The sequence below is a fragment of the Callionymus lyra genome, chromosome 2 (genome assembly GCF_982586985.1).
Source record: "Callionymus lyra chromosome 2, fCalLyr1.hap1.1, whole genome shotgun sequence".
In the NCBI taxonomy this organism is placed as follows: domain Eukaryota; kingdom Metazoa; phylum Chordata; class Actinopteri; order Syngnathiformes; family Callionymidae; genus Callionymus; species Callionymus lyra.
In genome coordinates, this window is record NC_141819.1 from 37,033,592 (window position 1) to 37,056,294 (window position 22,703).

The 22,703-nt window shown below is 36.0% G+C and overlaps 1 protein-coding gene across 1 annotated transcript; it reads right to left on the reverse strand.

Annotated features, from left to right (window-relative positions):
- Positions 1-7,876: 7,876 nt before the first annotated feature.
- Positions 7,877-21,375, reverse strand: ak4 (adenylate kinase 4). The gene is made up of 6 exons (XM_087784964.1): positions 21,240-21,375; positions 18,150-18,310; positions 15,700-15,819; positions 12,049-12,221; positions 10,733-10,851; positions 7,877-9,515 (listed from the first exon to the last, which is right to left on the reverse strand). The coding sequence occupies exons 2-6, from the start codon at positions 18,289-18,291 to the stop codon at positions 9,398-9,400; spliced, it is 672 nt and encodes a 223-aa protein (XP_087641090.1). The 5' UTR covers positions 18,292-18,310; positions 21,240-21,375; the 3' UTR covers positions 7,877-9,397.
- Positions 21,376-22,703: the final 1,328 nt, after the last annotated feature.

Below are 22,703 nucleotides of genomic sequence, written 5' to 3' on the forward strand. Positions count from 1 at the left end.
GCAGGTTTCTGCTGAAGGATTTTACATAATGAATCCACAGACACAAGTCCATCCTTCATGCTTGTTATTTATTAATCCAGAAGTCTGTACCGACCAACTTGGTCGGTACATCCTCATCTCACGGCATGTTAGGATTAATCAGATTTGACCTCACATGGTTCGCTGACAGGTCAGAACCGAGGCCTACAAAGAAAAAGTTTTATTCTTCTACTTTAATATCATGAACCAAACCTCACACAGGGCCAAACAAGCACCAGCGATGTCATGCTTCCTTCTTAAGACTCGTCCCCTGGCAACAGAAGCTCTGCGCCCGTTCTGAAAAGAGAACTGAAGCCTGGGAAAACTTTTTTTTTCCGGGAGCGGATGGATGCTGAAAACCCAGCAGGAACAGAATGTCCAAAAGACAGGAACGATGCCCCGGACATAACTGGTCCGCTCCATTCAGTTCTTCTTAGCATTCACTCGCTGCTTCTCACCAGTTCACAATTCAGAGTGAAAGTGAAGCTTTCACTTGTCAAACGTTAAAAAATGTAAAATACACATTTAACATTTAAATTCAGAATTAAAGATGTATATCATTAAGGTGGATGGAAGTATATCAGTGCCATCAGAATATGGAATGGTTATATTAAATGTATCATTTTATTATTTATAATAAATTATATTATATATATATATATATATATATATATATATTTCATTTTAAACATTAAAAAAAAGAAAAGGGTACCTTTTTAAATGTTGAATCTTTGATTTTATATTTTATTTTAATGTTCTTGTTTTGTCACGCATTTAAAATTATTTTTATAATAAATTAATTTCATAATATAATGAAAGGTTGAATTGTTTTTTATAGAATTTAATTTAAGAAACTATTTTCAAACTGAATTATTTTTTGTTTTACAAATAGAGTTTGATATTTTCATTCCAATAATTCATGTACTAAATATAAGTGTTTTTTCTAAATGTGAAGGCTTTAAAGCAGCAAGCTAATTGATAGATTTTTCGGCCAATCACAAGACGCACGGACGATCGCGTGACAATCAATTCCTCATAAGGTAAGGTAAGGTAAAACTTTATTGATCCCTCAGGAGGTCTCCTTCGGGAAATTGTTTTTTTTCCAATAGCCAATACATACAGCAATTTTTTTTTTTAAATAAATCAAAATAAAATAAGAACAAGAACATAAAGAGAAAGAACAAGATGACACAATCTAAGTCTAAAGATAAAGATAAAGAACATAGATCAAAGAAAAACAACAAAGACAAAGATACAAAGACTAACATAGAACAGAACATCCAGATACTTTCAATAACTTCATAGTGGATTCCAAAGCAATGGTAATATTTCAGCTAATAGTTGTTTTACAATGTTTTGTGAATCAAAACGTTAGAGCAATTGGATTATTCTGGTATTATATATTTTCATATTAGAGAAAATTTTTAAATTAACATACTTATAATTCTTTATTCTTTGTTATTCTGCTTTATGTCCTGCATCTTGTGTCAAACCTTTATTGTTTCTTTACTAATTCTGCAAAGAGCAATGATGATCTACAGCTCCAGAGAGAGAGAGCCTCCAGGAATGTGCTGCATCAGCTTCAAGACTGAACACACAATAGACTAAAGTCCTTTCCTGCAGTTTGTAAATGCTAAACTTGCTTGTTAAAATAACAAGAGGGGTCTTTGACAAAGATTATTGGAGTCTATACCAGGAAAAAGGATAGAGCAAGATAACAGGTTCATGGATGTCGTAAATCACTGGCCCGTATTTTCGCCTTCTCAACAATAAAAGAAATTGAAAGAAAAAAGACGTTTATCATTACCACAACAATAGTCACTCTCTACGTATCCATTCCTATGGACAACAGAGAACTCAAGGACAATTCCCAGTGGTCTGTTGCCAATTTAGGTGAAGATAAAAAATGAAAATCCACCTTTTAAAAATATATGTTTAGTGTCTAATGCGGCCTTTCCTTATTACAGCAATCACTACAGCCATGCATGCACAATTACACTGATCTGATCCAGCCTTACACCCCAGCTCGGGCTCTGAGGTCTGTGGATCAGAATCTACTTATGGTTCCACGCACACGGCTCAGGACCAGAGGAGAGAAATCTTTTCAGGCTGTTGCTCCTAAGCTTTGGAACGATCTTCCTCTCTCTTTGCGCTTGATGGAGTCTACTGACTCCTTTAAGAAACACATTAAGACGTTTCTATTTGTTCAGGCTTTTCCTTGAATTTCTTAAACTCCTGTGTTGTTCTCAGTATTATCTTGATCTTTAAAGTATATACTTTTTTGAGTATTGTTTTGATTGTCTAAGCGCTTTGTGACCCTGGTCTCGAAAAGCACTATATAAATAAATACTACTTACTTACTTACTTACTTACTTACTTACTTACAATTACACTCTGTTTGAGCTACATTTCAAAAAAGCATATAAAAAAAAACCTTTTTTAATTTTGCACTTTCGGTGGATGCAAGAATTTGTGTGATACATCACTATTGAATGTCATACTGTTGTTAATAGATGCTGTAGACCTGGGAAATCCCTGTTAGAATGACTGGTGGTCATAATGATACGGCCGGATCAATTCTTCGCTGCTGATCTCAAAACCCCCAGATAAACGACTCCTCGCTCAGAGACGTGCGACGGATCACAACACGAAACCACACTGAGCTGCATTAAGCCCGTCACGTGACGCCATCATGTGACGTACGACGCGGCCAGTGGACCAATCACAGCGTCGTCCTCACCGAACACATCCTGTTCTAGACGATGAAAGATGATGACTTTGATCAAATATTCTCGATGTCAGGACATATAAACCACTTCTGTCTTAGTGTTGAAGCGACGGATGAATAAAAAATAATTTAAAAAATAATGTTATTATCATCGATTGCGTCTCTGAATAAATCACATCATTATATCCCTTTTAGAAATCTCAATTTCCTGAGCATCAGAAGGTAATAAAAAGACGTTGTTGAACAAAGGTCAAATGATGCACATCGATGATGTCATAGATAGAATGACTGAATATTTCACCGGAAACAGATGCGAGCGGAGATGCTGGTCACATTATGTAACGTCCGCCTCGTCGATGGAGACACAAGAGAACAGATGTTAGAAACACTACCTTTCAGTGGTGCGTTCAGGAGCATCCTCCTCCTCCTCCTGCCCGTCTGCTGTCGTGTCCGGGGATGCGCTGCTCTCACCCACACCCTGACCTTTGGTGTGTCTTTCAAAGGGGGTCGTCGCGATAAATGCCCACCGAACGAGCAATAAATAATATGAATCACAGATTTATAAAATGAAGCTCGAGACCCTTATATTGTCGTGACATGTTGACACCTGACGGACATGCGAGAGGACATGAATAACGGCGGCGCAGAGATGTTAGATCTGTATGTCATGTGTCGGGCGCTCTTCCAGTCAACAGAAGCAGCCGCGATATTTATAAATCTGCACTTTCAGCGCGACGTCCTCGGTGCGTCGAACCGACAGCAAAACACGGGCTGGATTTTCACCGGGGATTAAGTAGACGAGGGTGACGTCATGGTTCTTTAAAGTACGTACGCCAACAAAGTAAGAAAATATAATTTGAAATGTATTCTACGGAATTAGATTCGATTAAAAAAAAATAGACAAAGTAAGTAGGAAAACGCAAATACATATCGAAATATGTTTAAATAGCTATACATAGACTATAAATGGATGGATGGATGGATGGATGGCAGCAATTTAAACAGAAAATAGCATGCAAAAAACACATGTAAAAGTTCATTAACACAAATATAAAAAATGCAATATTTAACTAATGTAAAAATTAACTATCAAGTTTAAATATCTTTGTTATCCTTTGTCTTTGTTATTTGTTATTTTTCTTTGAGAGATTGTATCATCTTGTTCTTTCTCTTGCTTTCTCTTTGTTCTTGTTCTTATTTTATTTTATTTTTATTTATTTTTTTATGAAAAATTGCTTTATTGCTGTGGCTAATTGGGGAAAAAAAAAACAATTTCAATAAAGTTCTACCTAACTAAATGAATGCATTTAATGGATGTAATTGTGTGTAAATACACATAGAAATGTGAATATAATAAGGAAATGGATATATCATTATGATATCATGAATAATGTTTTATTTTCTGAATTTTTGATTTTATCATTTGATGTCCTAACCTCAACCGTCCATTAACTCAATCCATAAAATCTGAAAATGATATTTAAGTTTTGTGCTCTCTATGTATGTTTATTAATCCGAGTTTCAGAAAAAACATTAAAGCATTTTTTTTATATATAATAATGTTACTTGTACTGCTAATATAGATCGATAGAACTCTATTGATCCTCAGGAGGTGCCCTTTGGGAAATTCTTTTTCCAATTAGAACACAGCAATACAGACGATAATTCATAAAAAATAAAAACAAAATAAGAACAGAAAAAAAAATTTCTATAAAATGAAAGTACAAGATGACACAAACTAAGTCTAAAGAAAAAGATAAAAATAAAGAACATAGACAAATAACAAAGACAAAGGATACAAAGACTAACATAGAACAGAACATCATGATACTTTCACTCCTGCCCCCAAACTCAAAATTAAGACGTCTAATAGCCCGAGGAATGAATGAGTCCCTGAGTCTATTAATGTCGCATCATGGGAGGAGCATTCGTGCTCCATCTGCTTCTCTGCTCACTGATGACAGTGTTCAGAGGATGACTGTCATCATCCATGATGGACAGTAGTTTGTTCAATGATCTCCTCTCAGCAACTGTCACCAGTGAGTCCAGCTTCAACCACAGACCCAGCCCTCCTGATCAACCTGTCCAACCTGTTGCCACTCCTCTTGGACACATTTCCACCCCAACACACCACAGCATAGAACACTGGCCACCACAGACTGGTAGAACATGCAGAGGAGCTTCTTGCAGATGTTAAATGATAGGAGCCTCCTCAGAAAGTACAGTCTACTCTGAACTTTCTTATATACGTGTATTTGAAAAACTACTGTATTTAGAGCTGTCACTTTATCTGCATTGAAATATTTGCAGGTGATTTACGTTTATTTTTGTTCACCCTATGTGCAAATGAATATATAACCATGTTATATTACCTGTACAATTTTGTCGCACCGACTGCAGTTAAAAAAAGTCTGTAATATGTATATCCACCACTAGATGTCGTTGTAAGGTTGCACTGTTGCTTCATATTCAAGTATCGTCTGCCCCGTTTGAACCAGACAAGCAAATCATTCCAGACACTTCTATTATAAGTAAAAACAAGCCTTTATTCAGATGTCAATGTCATCTGACTCCCCGGCAGCAAATATTGATCATTCTCGGTGTTCAGCCCTTCACCTGTGAAGCAAACACTGCTGGAAGAAGAATAATCCCTGGCGGCTCCACCCTGGTTCTCACCCTGGTTCTATTCACGCTCTGTTTACACCCCGAGGATTAGAAAAGAGAAGGAGGGTCCAGAACTCTTCTTCTTCCTCTGTTGCTGTGTTTGTTCAGGAGGGTCAGGTCTGCTGAGGGAGGAGGAGAAAGAATGATGGAATGAAGGCAGAAAAGGTGCAGAACAGCATGTGTGTGAACAAGGTCACGATAGATTACTAACACTCTTTATCTTATTATCTCTTATTATCATTATTATTATCATTAATAATAACAAGAATTTAATGTTATTGTTTGAAGGTGTGAAGTAAGTCAAAGGTGATAATGATACAATTTTTCAGTAAACACATGAACAAATTCATATAATTACATGATGAATATTATGTGTGTAATCGGGTATACTTTTATTTTGGATTAAACATAAAACAAAAATAAAAAATAGGTTCATAACTCATGCAACTTGTTCTAATACATTTGATGTAAAATGTTATTTGTTATAGTAGATCAGCTGTATATTGTAGTTGTGGTTTTGGTTTTTGATAGTAAATTTTATTTTAAAGAAAAGTCATAATAATTCGAATCATGTAACTAGTTTATTAATTCTTGAAAAAAGCAAAACAAAAATCACGATAATGCATAAATAATAATGCATGGACAAGACAATTTTGACGAATAACAGATGTAGAGTCAATAGGAATCTATAGGAACAAAACAACATTACTTGTGAAAGTCATGTATTAATGTCGGATATATTTTTACAAATCAATGTGTGCAAACAAACGTCACGATTTATAAACAATCAATAATACAAAAATCTAGAAGGTAATTGTAGTATTAAAAAAAACATATTAATTGCTCTATAAGATAATAATACTTGTTTTACTTGCTACTTGTATTATAAACTTCCTAAACCACTCGAAAAATTCATTGACAAAGTAATCAAAGTCAACGGGCGTGCAAGGGGTCAGAAAACCCCCATTAAAGTTCAAATATGTCCACTTTTGATGACATTTAAACCATCTATATTATATATTAACTACAGGAGAATTTTTGTTTTAATGAAATCAGATTGACTCATTACATCCATTGGGAACCAGACAGGTTGTTTGTCGACAGGGAATATGTGATTAAGGTAAGGTAAGGTAAGGTAAGATTAAGTGATTTATTGCCCTGATATGCATTCTTGTGTACACAAAGGTGTATAGCAGGATAAGGGTGACACAACAGCAGTGGTCACACCTTACTGCAATCCAACCATAACTTCAGATGGAAAGTATTTCTTGGTAAACTTGAATAAAAAAGAGAAAAGTTGTGGAATGTTTTCGTCATCATTCATCCAGACCCACATTCTATAGTGTTTTTGTAGTTATAAGTATTCACTGTGTGATAAAACCAACAGTCTGTCATTATTTGAGGCATCCTACATTTTTAAATCTAACTTTCTGGTAGGGGCCTGACAGGTAGAGGTGGATAACTGCAGCAGCAGGGGCCTCAGAGGAGACGCAGGGGCTTGAAAGATGAGGGGCTTGAGAAAGGATGCAGAGGGGCCCGAGAAGAGAGGTCAGAAGCCATACTGTTTGGGTTTGTTTTTTTTTGCTTTCTAACCTTCAGCAGCCTTTCTGATGGAAAACCAGGCTATTTCACCCTGGGTCTGCACCAGGGCCTCCTCAACTAGCTTCTATTAAGTTACACTACCGGTCTCTCTCAGATTACTCAGCTTCGCACATAGGCTTGCATGAAAAAGATAAAAAAGGTTTAGACACTGGAATACTTAGTAACTAAATTGCGAATTATATCATGAGGTTATGCTTTTATTTTATGCCATTTATTCTCTTGGGGTAGGAAAGAAGAGTTGGTATGTTCTCCCTGTGTTGCATGGGTTTACTCCAGGCACTCCGGTTTCCTCCCACAGTCCAAAAACATACAGAAGTTGATTGAGAATTTAGGGAAACTGTCCCTATGTATGAGTGTGTGTGTGGACGGTTGTGTGTCCTGCGTCAGACTGGAGTCCTGTCCAGGGTGTCCCCCACCTCTCAACCAAAGAAACTGGGATACTTTCCTGCATCCCCCATACAGGATTAAGCGGAACAGAAAATGAATGCATGAATTAATTCTCTTATTAGTTTCATGATTATGCAACAATATAAACATAACAATATTCCTAACATCCTAATACCAAAAGTTATTTTACTGACTTTTCTTTACCTTTAATCTTATATTCTGTGGTTGTTGATAGGGATGGAAATGTCTTTTATGATTGACAGGAAGACAGGAAATGTAGGTCAAATTAGATGAATTATGATTTTAGCAAAATTTCCATCCCAATCCTGAACAGTCCTAGCAGACTTCAGATATACTCAAAATGACTTTACACAACACAATCCATCTTATTTTTAATAACAACTTGTAAATTGAAAACAAAAGTGTCAACACAATTATTAATTTTTTTAAGTTGGAAATGAGGACAAACCAAAGATGAAAATTTGACATTTTTATTGACAGACTTTCAGTTTCTCTTTGGTGATTGTTCCTCACATTCATCTCCACTTATTGCCGTGACCCGGTGAACGACCGCGTCTCACCTGCTGTCGGTCGACGAGAGTCGTGATCACAAACACCAACACGCCGATCATTCCTCGACTCTCACAAACATAAAAACACTCGAGTGGCAGGAAGACTTGAACAACAGAACGTCTCAAGGTAACAGTGAAGGCACTAAACAGAGTTCGTGCATATACATGGAGACGAGAAGTGTGGTTACATCTTTCTACGACTCGTGTTTGATACATTATTTACAGCACTGTTGATATACAAGTAGAAATGATTCCACAAATGTTTGACACATTTTAAAAGTAACCACTTCTTTGTCAGCTTTGGTCTTGGAATGTTATTATTATTGTAATTAGACATTGAGTTTGGCTGAATCACTTATTAAATTACCGTATTTTCCGCACTATATTGATGAAGCCGCTTTTATGAAGCCGCACTATCAATAAAGGGTTTATTTTCAAACTTTTTTTAACATATAAAGTGCACCTGATTATAAGGCACACATGTCTTTCTTTTTAGATAATTAAATGTTTTAAAGTGCGCCTTTTGTCCGGAAAATACGGTGCACCTAACTTACAGTATATATTGATTTTTTTTAAATTGATGTATAATATATGAATATATCAGAAATACATTTCATGGAGATAATACTATTAATTTTAAATCCCTTATCTTTCTAGTCCGGTCCTTGTTTCCTATCCCTCCCTCTCTCTGGCTCTCTCTCTCTCTCTCTCTCTCTCTCTCTCTCTCTCTCTCTCTCTGTCTCTCTCTCCTCTTCTTTTATCTCCCTTTCTATGAACCTCTGAAGTGTTGTTTTTGGTTCTCATGGATTGTCCTGTACTTTAATAAAAAACGTTACCTTATTTTAATAAATGTTGTTTTCCTCCTTCTGTACTTAACTTAATGTTCTATTTTTAAGAAAGAGCATTTTAAAGGCACATTTGTAATGTGGAAAATATCAGAAACATTTTTCTTTTATTTGTTTATTCTATGTATTAAAACTAAATGGTTTGGGGAAACGTGTAAAAATACTTAATTATCAATTTTCCAAGTTAAAATTGTATTAACCTTTTTTGTCTTTTAGTTTTAAATAAAAGATAATTACTTCAAAATATCTGTTATAAAAACAGTAACATTCAGGGGTTTTAAATGTAAGTATAGTGTCTTCACACACTTTTGTATCCAGCGAACCACACCTCAAAGAAGCACCAGCACCATGAAGCGTTCCCGCGAAGTCACGTTAGAAATGCTAAAGAAGTCAGTTTCACCGCTGCTGCATAAATGAGACTAAATATTGCGTGATATTGAAGATTTTGTGTTATTGTTTCGCCGACATTTTCAGATCTAAAAAACATGTAAACAACAGCCACTAATTTTGATCTCCTCAGACTCGTATGTACATCTTTACCATTGTCCCTTCAAGGTCGCACTAATGCAGCGACCGGGGAGTCAGGGCTGGCGAACGTCCGCCGGCTGCGTGTGCATCTTGGTGCTGAGCAGAGAGTTGATGTACGGCCAGATGCGGTCGGTCTCGGTGCCCGAGAACGAGTGCAGGATTCCTTGTGACCTGCAGAGAAACAACAGTTTTAGGTTAGGTTAGGTTAGGTTAGGTAGAACTTTATTAATCCCTCAGGAGGTCTCCTTCAGGAAATTGTTTTTTTTCCAAAATATCCACAGCAAAAACAGCAATTTTTCATAAAAAATTATCAAAATAAAATAAGAACAAGAACAAAGAGAAATAAAGAGAAAGAACAAGATGATTATTATTATAGACCATCTAAGTCTAAAGATAAAGATAAAGAACATAGATCAAAGAAAAATAACAAAGACAAAGGATACAAAGATTAAAATAGAACAGAACATCCAGATACTTTTACTCCACTCCTGCCTCCGAACTCAGAATTCTACAATCTAATAGCCCGAGGAATGAATGGGTCCCTGAGTCTATTTGTTTTGCACCTGGGAAGGAGCATTTGTGCTCCATATGCTTCTCTGCTCACTGATAACAGTGCTGCGAGGATATACAAAACCAGTTATCCCATTTCAAATCATTGAAGCTCATTTCAACAAGTTATTCAGTAATAAAATGCATTATTGCTTCATGATCCAAATAAATTATATTTATAATATACAATAAATAACTTTATATAAATATTTTATTAAATAACTTTATTTAACCTTTATATTTAAAACAAGTTTTCATTTATCAGTACAAACAGAAAGTTTTTTTTTAATTTGTCATTGCTTTAACCACCATGCTAATGTAAAATTCATTAAAGAGTAGACTGGAAATAAATGTTTTTTAACTCATAAATCTCTCTCAAGCCCTATAGAGACACACTAGAATACTATCAATAAAGGCTATTTTAATCAAATTAAATAAAAAATAATACCGTAAGTTAAGAAATAAAATAGAAACAAAAAAGTGATAGGGAGATCTCACTGGGAGTAATGTTGTTGTTTTATTGCATCTCTGTTTTTATTGCTTTCGATAAGATTATTTCAATTTATTTTGTGTCAAATCATAAAACATTTATCTCAAGACACTTTACAGTTTAATGAAGACCTTCAAAGGTTTGAATCAAAGGAGCTAGAGACCATAGAAGACGGATGGTCATAATGTAACGGCTAGTTGCTTTGAAAGAAAAGATTCAGATGGTGATGCGAGGTCAAGCATGATCAACGTAACTTTCATCCGCAGACACACAACTAGATGTCGCAAAATTTTTAACCAACACCTTAAAAAAGCTGGTGGTTTTTAAAGTTGAGGTGTAAAGTACTGACTTGTACAGGTCGATGACGGGTTTGGCCACGTCCTTGTAGTGTCTCAGTCTGGCCATCAGAGCTTCCGGCTTGTCGTCGTCGTGCTGAATCAGCGGTTCTCCGGTGACATCATCCTTCCCCTGTATGACCACAAATACCGTATGATATTTCAGAGAGAAAAAAATCACAATTCTCCTGATGTTTCCTGCTCTCATCCTACGGCATTGTAATCGGGTAAAACAACATATCCAAAATAAGTTATCACAGGTAGAAAGATTGTTTTTACTTTTCTCAGAAGAATGTTTACTGTTGTGTGTATTTTTTATTATAATTATTTTATATTTGTTTAACTTATTTGTTTCAGCTGAACTTGGTATTTTACATGATAAACATTCAATTAATTAGGTTGTATAATAGTAAGTAAGTCCTTTATATTTGTAGAGCACTTTTCCAGAAGTTTAAGAGCCATAATTATTGCTTGTTTGTATGTGATTCATGCTATTTTTCTGAACCATTATGCAATAAAAAAAATCCCAATTTGATTTCCTGGGATTTTCTTTAAGATACTTATAATATTAATTTCTAATACTGAATTTTCGCACTTCAATGGACAATTATTTTTTAAATACATGTAATACTTTGACATTTAATGTGTTCAACTGTTAATTTTATTTGTACATTGAAATATTTAATAGAAGGCAAAACGTTGTGATTTCTCAAATTAAAATTGTGATTTCGATGCTGAAAAAATTAGTATTTGCTAAAATAAAGAGTTTGTAGTTTCCTTTTCTTTTTAGTAGAGCAAAACTATGGATCCCTCTTAAAACTAATAGATTGATTGATAAAACTTTATTGATCTTTAAAAATAGTTTTTTTTCAATAGCCACAGAAAATACAGCAGTTTTTCATAAAAAATAATTAAAAATAAAATAAGAACAAGAACAGAAAGAGAAAGAACAAGATGACACAGTCTAAGTGTAAAGATAAAGATAAAGAACATAGATCAAAGAAAAATAACAAAGACAAAGGATACATAGTACAATTTAATAGCCCGAGGAATGAATGAGTCCTTGAGTCTATTTGTTTTGCACGAATGCTCTATTCGTGCACTCATTCTGCTTCTCTGTTCTAATTAAAAATGTTTTTTATTCCGAGGCCCAGGAGCAACGAGCGATGTTGTCCTTCACTGGTGTTTATTTAACCACGAGCTTCAGCCCACGCTGGCAACAAAAACCAAAGCAGTTAAATAAGCAGCAGGAAGAATTTCAAAGTTCAACCTCATACTCGATTCAATCATGTTTGGCTCCCGCCGATGACATCATCGCTGGTTATCGTACCTTCACCCGAGGCGGGTTGAAGCCCATGTTGTAGACTCGCCCGCTGTTCGGATCGATCCAGCGATCGCTCAGCCGATCCTTCAGGGTCTCGAAGGGAATGTTGAGGCTGATGACCAGGTCCATCTGGTACAGGCTGTTCAGGGCCTGAGCCTGCGAGAGCGTCCGAGGAAACCCTGCAGACAGAGAACAGTCCATCTGTGTTCGTCTTCAGAGAGCTGACTCACATTTATTTATCATGGACATTTTTAGAAAATAATCTTGTTATTTACAGACTGATTTGATGATTCTTTTTGTAGTTGAATTGATAATAGCAGTTATAGTAACAAGGTAATAGATACTATAATGTTATTAGTTCTACTGTTACTAGTAACATTGTTACATTGCTACTTTGACAAAACTAGTTAAAGTCATAGTATAACAGCAAATTGTCTCAAGCAGTATTATAAGTATGCAGTATTAGCAGTAGTAGTATTGCTAATAATAGATTTTTGTTATTGCAATAGTAACCGTTCAGATGGTATATATATAAAGTAAGTGATAATGATAATAGCAGTAATAATAACAGTGGAAATGGTAGAAGTACTAGTATTAGTAACAAGACTAGAGGTAGTGGTTGTGATAGCTGTTCTGGGTCCGCCCCGGGGCCTCCTCCACACAACTGACTTCTCTTGATGATGAGGATGTACTTTGAGTCCCTCCCACCCCCGAAATAATTAGCAAACAAATTCTACTTAAATGTACTCCCATTTATTTGTATATTTTGTGTGCCTTGTCGCTGTATTCAATGTTAGCAGTTCTTGTAGCAGTGGCTACAGCAGTAGTTCTACTAATAGTAGTACTCAGCTGCACTGAAAAAGTATCACAAATGAGTATGTAGTAAAATGATTACTTCAAATAAAATTGTTTTGTTAAAAAAACGTAATACAATTCCAATTTTACTAGCAGAAATACCAGGCCCGGAAGAGAAATATCCCCAAAAAACAGGACAGAAGAGACGCTGAAATTCTGGAATTGAAAAGAATGTAACACATATGCTTTATATCCCTTCAAAATTGGACATGTCTCTATTTTCATGAGGGTCTTCTTGTCCCCTTTTACTTTGACCTGATAGAATTGCCCCTAAAACCTCCCTGTGAGATAAGAAGTGTACATGATGATTATGATAATGTAGTAATAACTGTAGTAAATATCTATTGTATTTAGTCTGTTGCTGAGTATTCAGTTTCTTAATCAACAGGAAAACATCTTCTTCCTTTTCCACACTTGCCAGGAAGTTTACTACTTCTCCTTTTTTAAAGCTGAACATGGAAAATCTGGCGTGTGATTTCTTAAATAATAGAATTGCGTCACCACGGAAACGATTCCTGTGAACCTCGTTTTATTTCTCTCAGAGCGACGTGTTTTCTGGCGGAGCTCAGGAGGAATTTCTGTCTGTAAGCGACACACAAGTGTGTGAGCTGTGAGCAAACAAACACGTTTTAAAAAACGGAATGTATCCCTTTTCTTTCTCTGATTCCTCAATCCCAGCTATTTAGGGCAAGAGGCGGGTGATTCACGAGATAAGAATGTTTAACGTGGCGAAGGAGGCAGCAAACATCGTGTTTGTCCGTCTAAACTTGAAATCTGTCGCCCTTGAGCAGGATTTGTTTACCGACTATGTTTCGAAGTTTAAACTGGTGTTACCCCAATCGCTGTCATCGACGTATGACCTTCACTCCTCGTCAATCTTTAACCCTCAACTACTCCTCGCTCACCACTAGCTGCCTCTGACCCGACCTGAACTCTCGCCTGCCATCAGACGGTTGTTTCCTGTGTAATAACACCTTCATTACATACTGTAACTACCTCCTGGATTCAAGCATTACTGGATGGTTTGCTTTACTAACAGCAGCATGAACACAAAAGAAGATACACAGCAGTTGTGTATCTGATGAATCATAATTGTATAATTACAGTTTTTGCAATAGTTATTATGGTCGTCACAGTAAAAGTAAATATAAAAATGTTATTCAGAATTTTGTTATTTACACACAGATTTATTTTTATATACTAGTGTTTGTAATGTGAAATGCTGGGAACACTAGTCAACATGCAAGTAATATTATTAGTAATAGTTAAGGTTAATAACAAGTACTAATAACAGTGGTTGTAGTAAAAGTGCATGTTATAGTACAAGCAATAGTGTAATGATCGTCGTCGTCGAATTGGTAATAGCAGTTATAGTGTTATTAGTATAACTGTTATTAGTAATATTGTTACATTGCTACTTTGACAAAACTAGTTATAGTCGTAGTATAACAGTAGTATTGTTTCTAGCAGTATTATAAGCATGCAGTATTAGTAGAATTAGTATTGCTAATAATTGATTTTTGCTATTGCAATAGTAACCATTCAGGTTATTATATTAGTTTTAGTAATATTAGCATCAATAACTGCTGATGTAGTAGTAAAGTAAGTGATAATGATAATAGCAGTAATAGTAACATGGTAGTAGTATTAGTAACAAGACTAGAGGCAGTGGTTGTGGCAACATTATTAATAACAGTAGTATAGTATAAGCTATAATCATATTAGTATTCATTGTAGAAATATAATAGTATTAAGTATCGGTAATAATAGTAGCATGTAGTAGAAGTGATAGTAGTTGAACTGGATTTAGTAGTAATAATAGTAGTATTCGTAATGTAAATGGATTTATTAATAGTAGTAGCATGGTAGCAAAATTGCTTAAAGTAGTAGTAGTGAAAACGCTGGTGATAGTAATTGTGATTGTAGCAACATTTTTAGTAACAGTGGCAGTAGTTTTAGTGGTGGAAAAAGCTACATGTATACACTGTACAGTATAAGTATTAGTAGCAACAGTAGGTGAAGTACTACAATAAATTAAACAATTGTTGTTGGTGAAGCAATAATTAGTTGTAGTAATATTAGCAGTACTAGAGCTTGAACTCAACAAATCTTGTGGTGGTACAGTCTAGTGTATTTGCTGTGTGACTCATAGAATGTATTACAACCAATGAGAGAACGCACACAGAGTCAACACCAAACACTGCTTCATTTACCAGCTGGTAGAGATCAAAGTTGTATCAAGTAGTAAGTAGTAGTATTAAGTAGTTATGTGTTTATTAACAGAATATCATGTGGAAGCAAAAACCTAACAGAGGTGTAGAGGAATGGCAGGAAATCTCATCAACGATGTTAGCAGCAGCAGCTGAAAATGTGATTCAATGAGTCAGAAGAAGTAAATCTGGTATGAGTCTCAACAAGACGTGGCCTGGAATAGCAGGGAAACCGGATTAGGTGGATAAGAGTGTTGGCGTTAGTACAGACAACACAAATAGTATTTTTGGTTGTAATAGTAGTGGTGGTTCTGACCAAGAGTACTAGTAAAAGCAGTAGTAGTGGTGGTTTTAAAGTGATAACAAAGACAGTAGAAGTTTCTTCAACTCTCCCATGCTGAGCTGCAGTTACTGTGTCCAGCCCTCGCCCTGAAGTACTAACAGATGTTGGCTGCAGATGTGCCTCTATCACGAGCAACGCTACAATTTGGGGGGTGGAATCTGGGTCGGCCAATCGGCTTCTCTGGCGTGCTGCACACGAGTGAACATTAACACAATGTGAGCTGCAGTAAAACAAAAACAAATCTCTCACCGTCCAGGAGCCAACTGTGGCCCCTCAGCTCCTGCAGTCTGGGCAGCATCAGCCGGGTCATCACGGCATCTGGAACCAGCATTCCTCGGTCTACGTAGGTCTTCACCTGCAGGCCCGCCTCTGAAACAAACGTGGATCGTGTGTTGGGAGATAAGATGAAATGCCCTTATAATATTGAATGGTTTAATTTTACTGTAAGACATAATGAAAACTTTTTTTTCTCAATTGAAATTATTAAAAAAAATATATATATATAATTCAATGTTTCTAGACTGAAAGATTGCATTTGTTTTATTTAATACTTAAATTCATTTTATATTGAAAAGTTTAATCTTTTTATATAAGTTTTATTCTTAGCCTTTAAAATTCACGATCAAGATTTTTGTATAATAATGACAAGGGTTTTTTTTACACATTGTGTTAAGTATCCTTATTTAAGCCTTTTTAATTCAACCTTCAATGTTTTTATAATTGTACCAACAAAAATGGCTTTTTACTCAAATACCAATATTTTGAAACTCATAGCCTTTTAAATTCAATATAAAATATTTTCTAAAATATTGTCAAGCTTTTTTTAATATACATATATATATTATGGTTATATTATGGTTAATTCATTTAGAAAATGGTCAGATATTTGGATTGAATTTTAGTCTTTATTGAAAACAAATTCAATACAGGAACGTTTTTTCTCGGGTGATTAAATTATAAAAAAAACAAAAACATTTTCAATTTAAATTTGTTCTGATAGCACCGATATACTTCCATGGAAACATGACAAATAAAGTTATGTAACAAAGATAACAGACATTCTGGACAGTGTCCCAGCTCCTGTCTTCAGACACGCGTGCATCCGTCACATGACTCACATGCAACATTGTCCAGGCTCAGAGTGACTCAGCACATGATTATTTTGATCGGTGATCACACCCTGTTTTTAGAAAGTCGGTTCATCCAATAAACAACCTCAGGGTGCTTGAATATCTACTCAATATTTTCGAGTTTAGAGTATTTAATAAAGACCTGGACAAACATGTAGCCCTCAGACTTTATTTACGCTGCTCTACTGAAGAAAAACTGTAAATGTTTCTGATAGCCAACAAACTAATATTATTCAAAATATAACTTCCCTCACTCGTGAACAAGAACCTGAGATACTTGAACTCCTCTAGTTGAGCAACATACTAAATAATGCATAAGTTTATTTATTTTTTCATTGTATAATTCCATTTTGTTTTCCCTTTTACCTCAGTGTATTTATTGATTTTACTTTTCCTACCTTGTTATTATTAATTCTCTTTTGCTTCATTTATTATTTCCTGTGACTTGTTGGCAACAGTTCCAGTTTATAATATGGCCCCTGAGGACCCCTGATGTTTGCAGGCCAGGCTCTCAATAACTCATTGATTCACAGCTTGTGGTCAAACATTACTTAGTCTTTTGTTAGTAAGTTGTTTCAATCTGTAACTGTCCTACCTTACAGGATCCTCCAACCTGCAGCTCTTCCAAGTTGATGCAAACACATGATCTCTCCCGAGTGTCCTTGGTCTGTCCCAGGACCTCCTCCCATTTCAACAACAAGGTGTCCGGACACAAACGTCTGTTTTGCTGGTTTGATATTGTCATGTTGCTTCTGATTTTCCTAGTTGTGTCTTGGTTGTTAAAGGCTTAAAATTAGCTTTTAAAATAAATAAACACAGATAATTCAGTCAATCATTAATCTGACCTTGAGCTCATCAAACCCTGGTTGTCAATCATTGCGTTAACCAGATTACTGAGGAAGTTCTGGATTTACTTCTTGGATCGACTCCAATGATCAACTGCGTATGCTGATGGAGATAAAACCTGTCAAAACAGGTTTTTTAAATAAATTGGCAGCACACTTGTTGAGAGGAAAGTGTTTTCCAGGAGGAGCCGGATGAGGGCATCTTGTCAGGGTGTTTTTTTCATGAGTTTATCAACTGGTGGGAGGCCCCGGGCAGACCCAGGGACTTGGAAAGATTACATCTCTCTTTTGATTTACTACTATTACCTGATTATCTGAATGGTTTTATTTAGACTTGAAGCAATCGTTAATTTGTAAACAGTTATTGTTGTTGTTTTTCTAAACATCTGATGCCAAATATTTCCATCTGTCAAAGGTGGTTCCAGGCGTTGGGTAACAACAATAGCACATTCATGTTCATTGTCATGACGAATTAGAACAAGATCAGTGTGACTCCAGAATAAACAGTTTTTTTCAAACCACATTCACAACTGAAACTCTTTTTTTGAAAGAGTCTCTTCAAAGCTTCACGCCTAACCTTCTTTAAACCGGAGGTGGACACACCGTATTTGGAGATGAAGTTTCACCGGATGATCGTTTAAAGATCTCAAATTTCAGTGAACATGGCGTCTCTCTCTCTCTGTCTCTCTGTCCCTGCAGCCCCGTCGAAGATCTGCATCCTTACCTGCCTTCGCTGCGATGCTCTCCCGCAGAAAGTGCCCGCTGGACAGATACTGGAGCCCAAAACTTTCTGCGATCCTCTTGGATATGGTTCCTTTTCCGGACCCCGGAGGACCCATGATCGCGGCTCGGAACAACTTATCCATGTCGCGGCACTCCTGACGTCTGCGAGGATACAGAGAATCAAACCCTACTTCAGCCAAATCATGGGGTTTGTTAGAAAGAAAAAAAAAACGTTTGGCGAGTCTGCAAAGTCAATGTTTATCTCTCGCGGTGCGTCTCCGTGCGCGCGGATCCAGTCTGATGATAAACGAAACGCCCCCTTTTCCTCCTTCTCTTCTTCTCTCCTGAGCACTTCTTGTGTGTGACAGCGAATGAATGCGGGAGTCTCCACAACGCCCTTTTTTTCTCTCTCTGCGCACATCATCCAGGAAATATGCGGACGAGCGTTTTCGCCAAAGAAGCGAAGGAAGTCTGGAGGCTGTAGTCCTGGCGCACGAGCAGTGACGCGGAACTGTAGTTCCATCACTTATGGATGAGATGGGATGAGGTTGCAACTCGTGCGCCAGGAACACGACATTATGAATATACCTAAGCAGTACCAGGGATATATTTTTTAAATCCTATAAAGATTTGAAACGAAATACTATGTAGGGACATTCATCATCTGGACGTTTCAAAGAAGCACTTGATGAACAGGTTATGTTTCATATTGCAGTAGATTTATGTGTTTTAATAACACCCTGATATGTGCTCGGCTTTCATCTAGGTCACGTCAATGTAGGGAACGAAACAATCTTTTGATGGAGACAGCAAGTCTCTGCTCAAGGACGAGGTCTGCATAAGGCAGGTGATAAGATAAATTTGGCCCTTAGCACTTGAAGACGTCGCCGCCATAGATCTCTTTCTCAGGGCCCCTGATCATGGCAGTTTGTTCTTTTCTCTTAAACTAATTCCTGTGTCCTTCTTTACCACCACCACGTATCGATACCCCGGGAAGATTTGGTTCATCGGAACACACCTTACAGTTACTAAATTAAAAATAAAAATATATACAATTGTAAATTCAATATATTATTTGCACAAAATGATATTCTCCTGTGTTGGCTAAATAGTTTAATTAAGTCTCATAAAAGATTTGATCACTTAATTCGAAACAAAATATTTTTTTCATGAATCACTAAACAAGGAGAACCAGTAGCGGATGACAATAAGGATACAGAGAAGATATTACAATGAAGAACGGTGGAAAAAAGAACAGTGCCTCAAAACGTCCACCAGATGGCGACCAAGTATACAAATGTCTCTACCCACAGGTCAAACGATCCTTTCTCAAGAATTCCAAACAAACTTAAAGTAGTAGTTCACCCAAAATTCAAACTTCACTCATTTTCTACTCACGCTCATGACTACTAAGGGTTGGGATTATTTTCAGAGTAATCTGTTAATTTTTACATGTTACATGCAGGAATGTATGTTCATATAACGGTCAATGTTGTCCGAGCTCCCAGTGTCTACTCTCTAACCCTAGGTTGACGTGAGGGTGGGTAGAAAATGAGCGAAATTTGAATTGTGGGTGAACTATCACTTTCAACAGGGGGATTCTGAGGAGGAAAACTAAGAGAATAAAAATTAACCAAAATACAGAGTAACAGAAAACGCTAACAAACTAACTTCCAGGATTAGCAAAGTCCAAGATACGCAGAATGTCTAGCAAACAAGACCTATAAGGAGGTTTCTGGAATTGCCAGGCAGGACTTGATCACGAGCTGACGCCAGTCTACAGAAAATCCAATGGCTCAATAAATCTTAATTATCTCTGTGTTTGTCCTCCTTTTTCCAACACTCACCAAGCAAATACCTTACCTTAACATTATGCATACTGGTAATAGAAGTCTCTGTATAATTGTTGGAATCGATCTTATCTTAAACTCTGAAAACATTTTAGTAACCATATAAACATGAACATTAATCTACTTAATCTGCAAATAATAAATCATGAAAAATATGCACCCCAAACATTGAATACATACAAAAGTACACTTTTTAAACAGGCATATATAATAAAAATAAGGTTACCAGATGGAGGAGTATTTACTTACTTACCTAACGAATCGCTTCAAAGAAAATGACTATAAAAGCTGTTATGATATCATTGATATTTTGGTTAGCCAGTACACCAGTCATTTTATATTCTTAATCTGCAGATTTATTATCAATGATTAATAGATTAATTAGGATTTCATTTAATTAAGAACATGAAAAAACAAGGAAAAAGAATGTATGCATTTTATAATTATGAGGGCATGAAACAATTTAAGTCCTGCCACAGAATTATCTTATAGCTACCAGGAATAGCAAAGTCCAAGACACAGGGGATGTCCAGCAAAAAAAAAGAAGTATGAAGAGGTGTCATAACTAGGTGGGCCGAATAACGAGCTAACGCCAGCCTGTGGAAAATCTTGCGTCTATTATTTATTCTTGAAGGCTCAATCTCCTTATTTGGAATTCCTCACTTCCAACAGATTTTTTTGTACTGTAAACGGAAGTATCTCTGTATAACTATTGACATTTAAAAGCTTTTTTAAACATTTTTTTCAAAACACTGACAACTTTTTAGGGGACAATATCAACATGAACATTACATCTACAAATAATCAATAGTTAAATCCATAAGATTGTTTAAAAGATTAAGGAGGATTTCAGTTAATTAAGAAAAAAAGCTTTAAATTATTGTAAGCATGTTAGAATTATTAAGGGGCAACTATGATAGAAGCAGGTAGAGTTTTTAGAAATCAAATATAATGTTGACTTAAGTAAGTGCCATACTCTCAATTTACTTTTTTTTTGCATGAATTTGATGGCTCAACTATTTTTTTTCATGTGTGTATATCTATTACGTTTTTATTATAAATATTCTTAGTGGAAGCAGGAAGTAAAGTGTCGGTAAGATTCGGGGGTAAACAGTGCGAGTACTTGTTGCGAGCCATACGGCGGCGGCAGCGACCCGGAGCTGTCAAACAGGAGCTCGGTCAGTGGAGAAAAGAAAGCAGACTTAATCCAGCAGACAAACAACTCGGGAAAAAAGATTAACCTTCATTAGCCTTAACAACCCATGGACTGCTTCACGTCTCGGGCGCTCGTTCCTCCTGACACTCGTCTCTGCTCAGTCACATGGCTGCTGAAGAATCCAATAACAAGCAAAAATGGCGACAATCACGTTGCGCGGTGTTGCTGTTGCTGCGTCATGACAGAAATCCGTGGAAACACGGAAGGAAAACGCAGGTAAGTGTGGCGAGTGTTTGTGATCCGAACTCATGCGTGTTGGTTTGAAGTGAAAAACAAGGTTTGACACGGGATTGTTCGAGGCATGCGGCTTGTTTTGAAGGAAAGGGGTGTGTGTGTGAGTGCAATGCTGGGCGTCAACGCTGCACAAGATACACTCTTTTAAATGTGTTTAAATTGAAAATGATAAGTCGTGTGGTTTAATGAAACAAACACGAATTGTCATGTCAAGATTTTTTATAAATATAAGCGACAGTCGAGGGAGTTTTCTCCTTGTTTACACCGCTTTTATATTATTATTTTAACACTAAAAACATGTTTGCACGTGACCAACAATGGTCGTCAACTTAGTGCAACGTTTTCGCTTCACTTCCACGTCTGGCATGAGCTTGTTTTTCTTGGCAACGGTGTGCAGCAGAGGGTTAATGGAGTTGTTTACATGAAGTGCAGAGGGCGGGCCCGGGAGGAGGAGCCGTGACGTCAGCGCCCCGGAGAAGAACCATAACAAGTGTGACGTCACGCAGCCTGGTGGCGGGTCGGGGTAAAGGCGTGTTTTCCAGTCGGACTGAAGCGCGACGAACGATTTCATTTTGATTATTATTTGATTCTAATATTCGAAGATAATTATATTATATTATGTTATTATTATATAATACGAAAGAGTAGAAGGGCCGCGCAAAGATAACATTTATTTTATTAAGAGATTAAAGTCGTTTCAAATGTTATTTCATACTAGATAAACGTAATATAAAATGTAACGATACGATTTATTTGTTTTCTTTTTTAAGTTCAAACAGTGCCTTCATCTAAATGCTATTCTATTTCAAAATGTTTTATGTTTATAAATGTTAAAATTGTTAACATTTTAATTTGTATCAAGTATGTTTTTATTATTATTTCTCTTGGTATTTCTATTCCTTTTTTAAAAGTTTGTAAAAACAAGTATTTAATAGGTATTTTTGTACAATGTTGGTACATTCACAGTTAGTGTTACTGTAATAAAAGTTGATACAAGTTTGTAATAGGTTTTTATTATTCCGATCACATTATTTTCACCTTTATTTTTTCAACGTAAGTTCTTATCTTTTACAAAGCTTGTTTGAGGTATTATTTATTCATGTTTTGTCATTAAAGATGTTATTAAAATATATTTTTTCATACAAACCATCAAGTCTGAACATTGAATCTGATTTATTTAGTCTCATTTTACCTCAACTAAAAGTTTGTATTTATTAGATTTAGTAATTTATGTAAAATGTTCGTTTTATTTTTC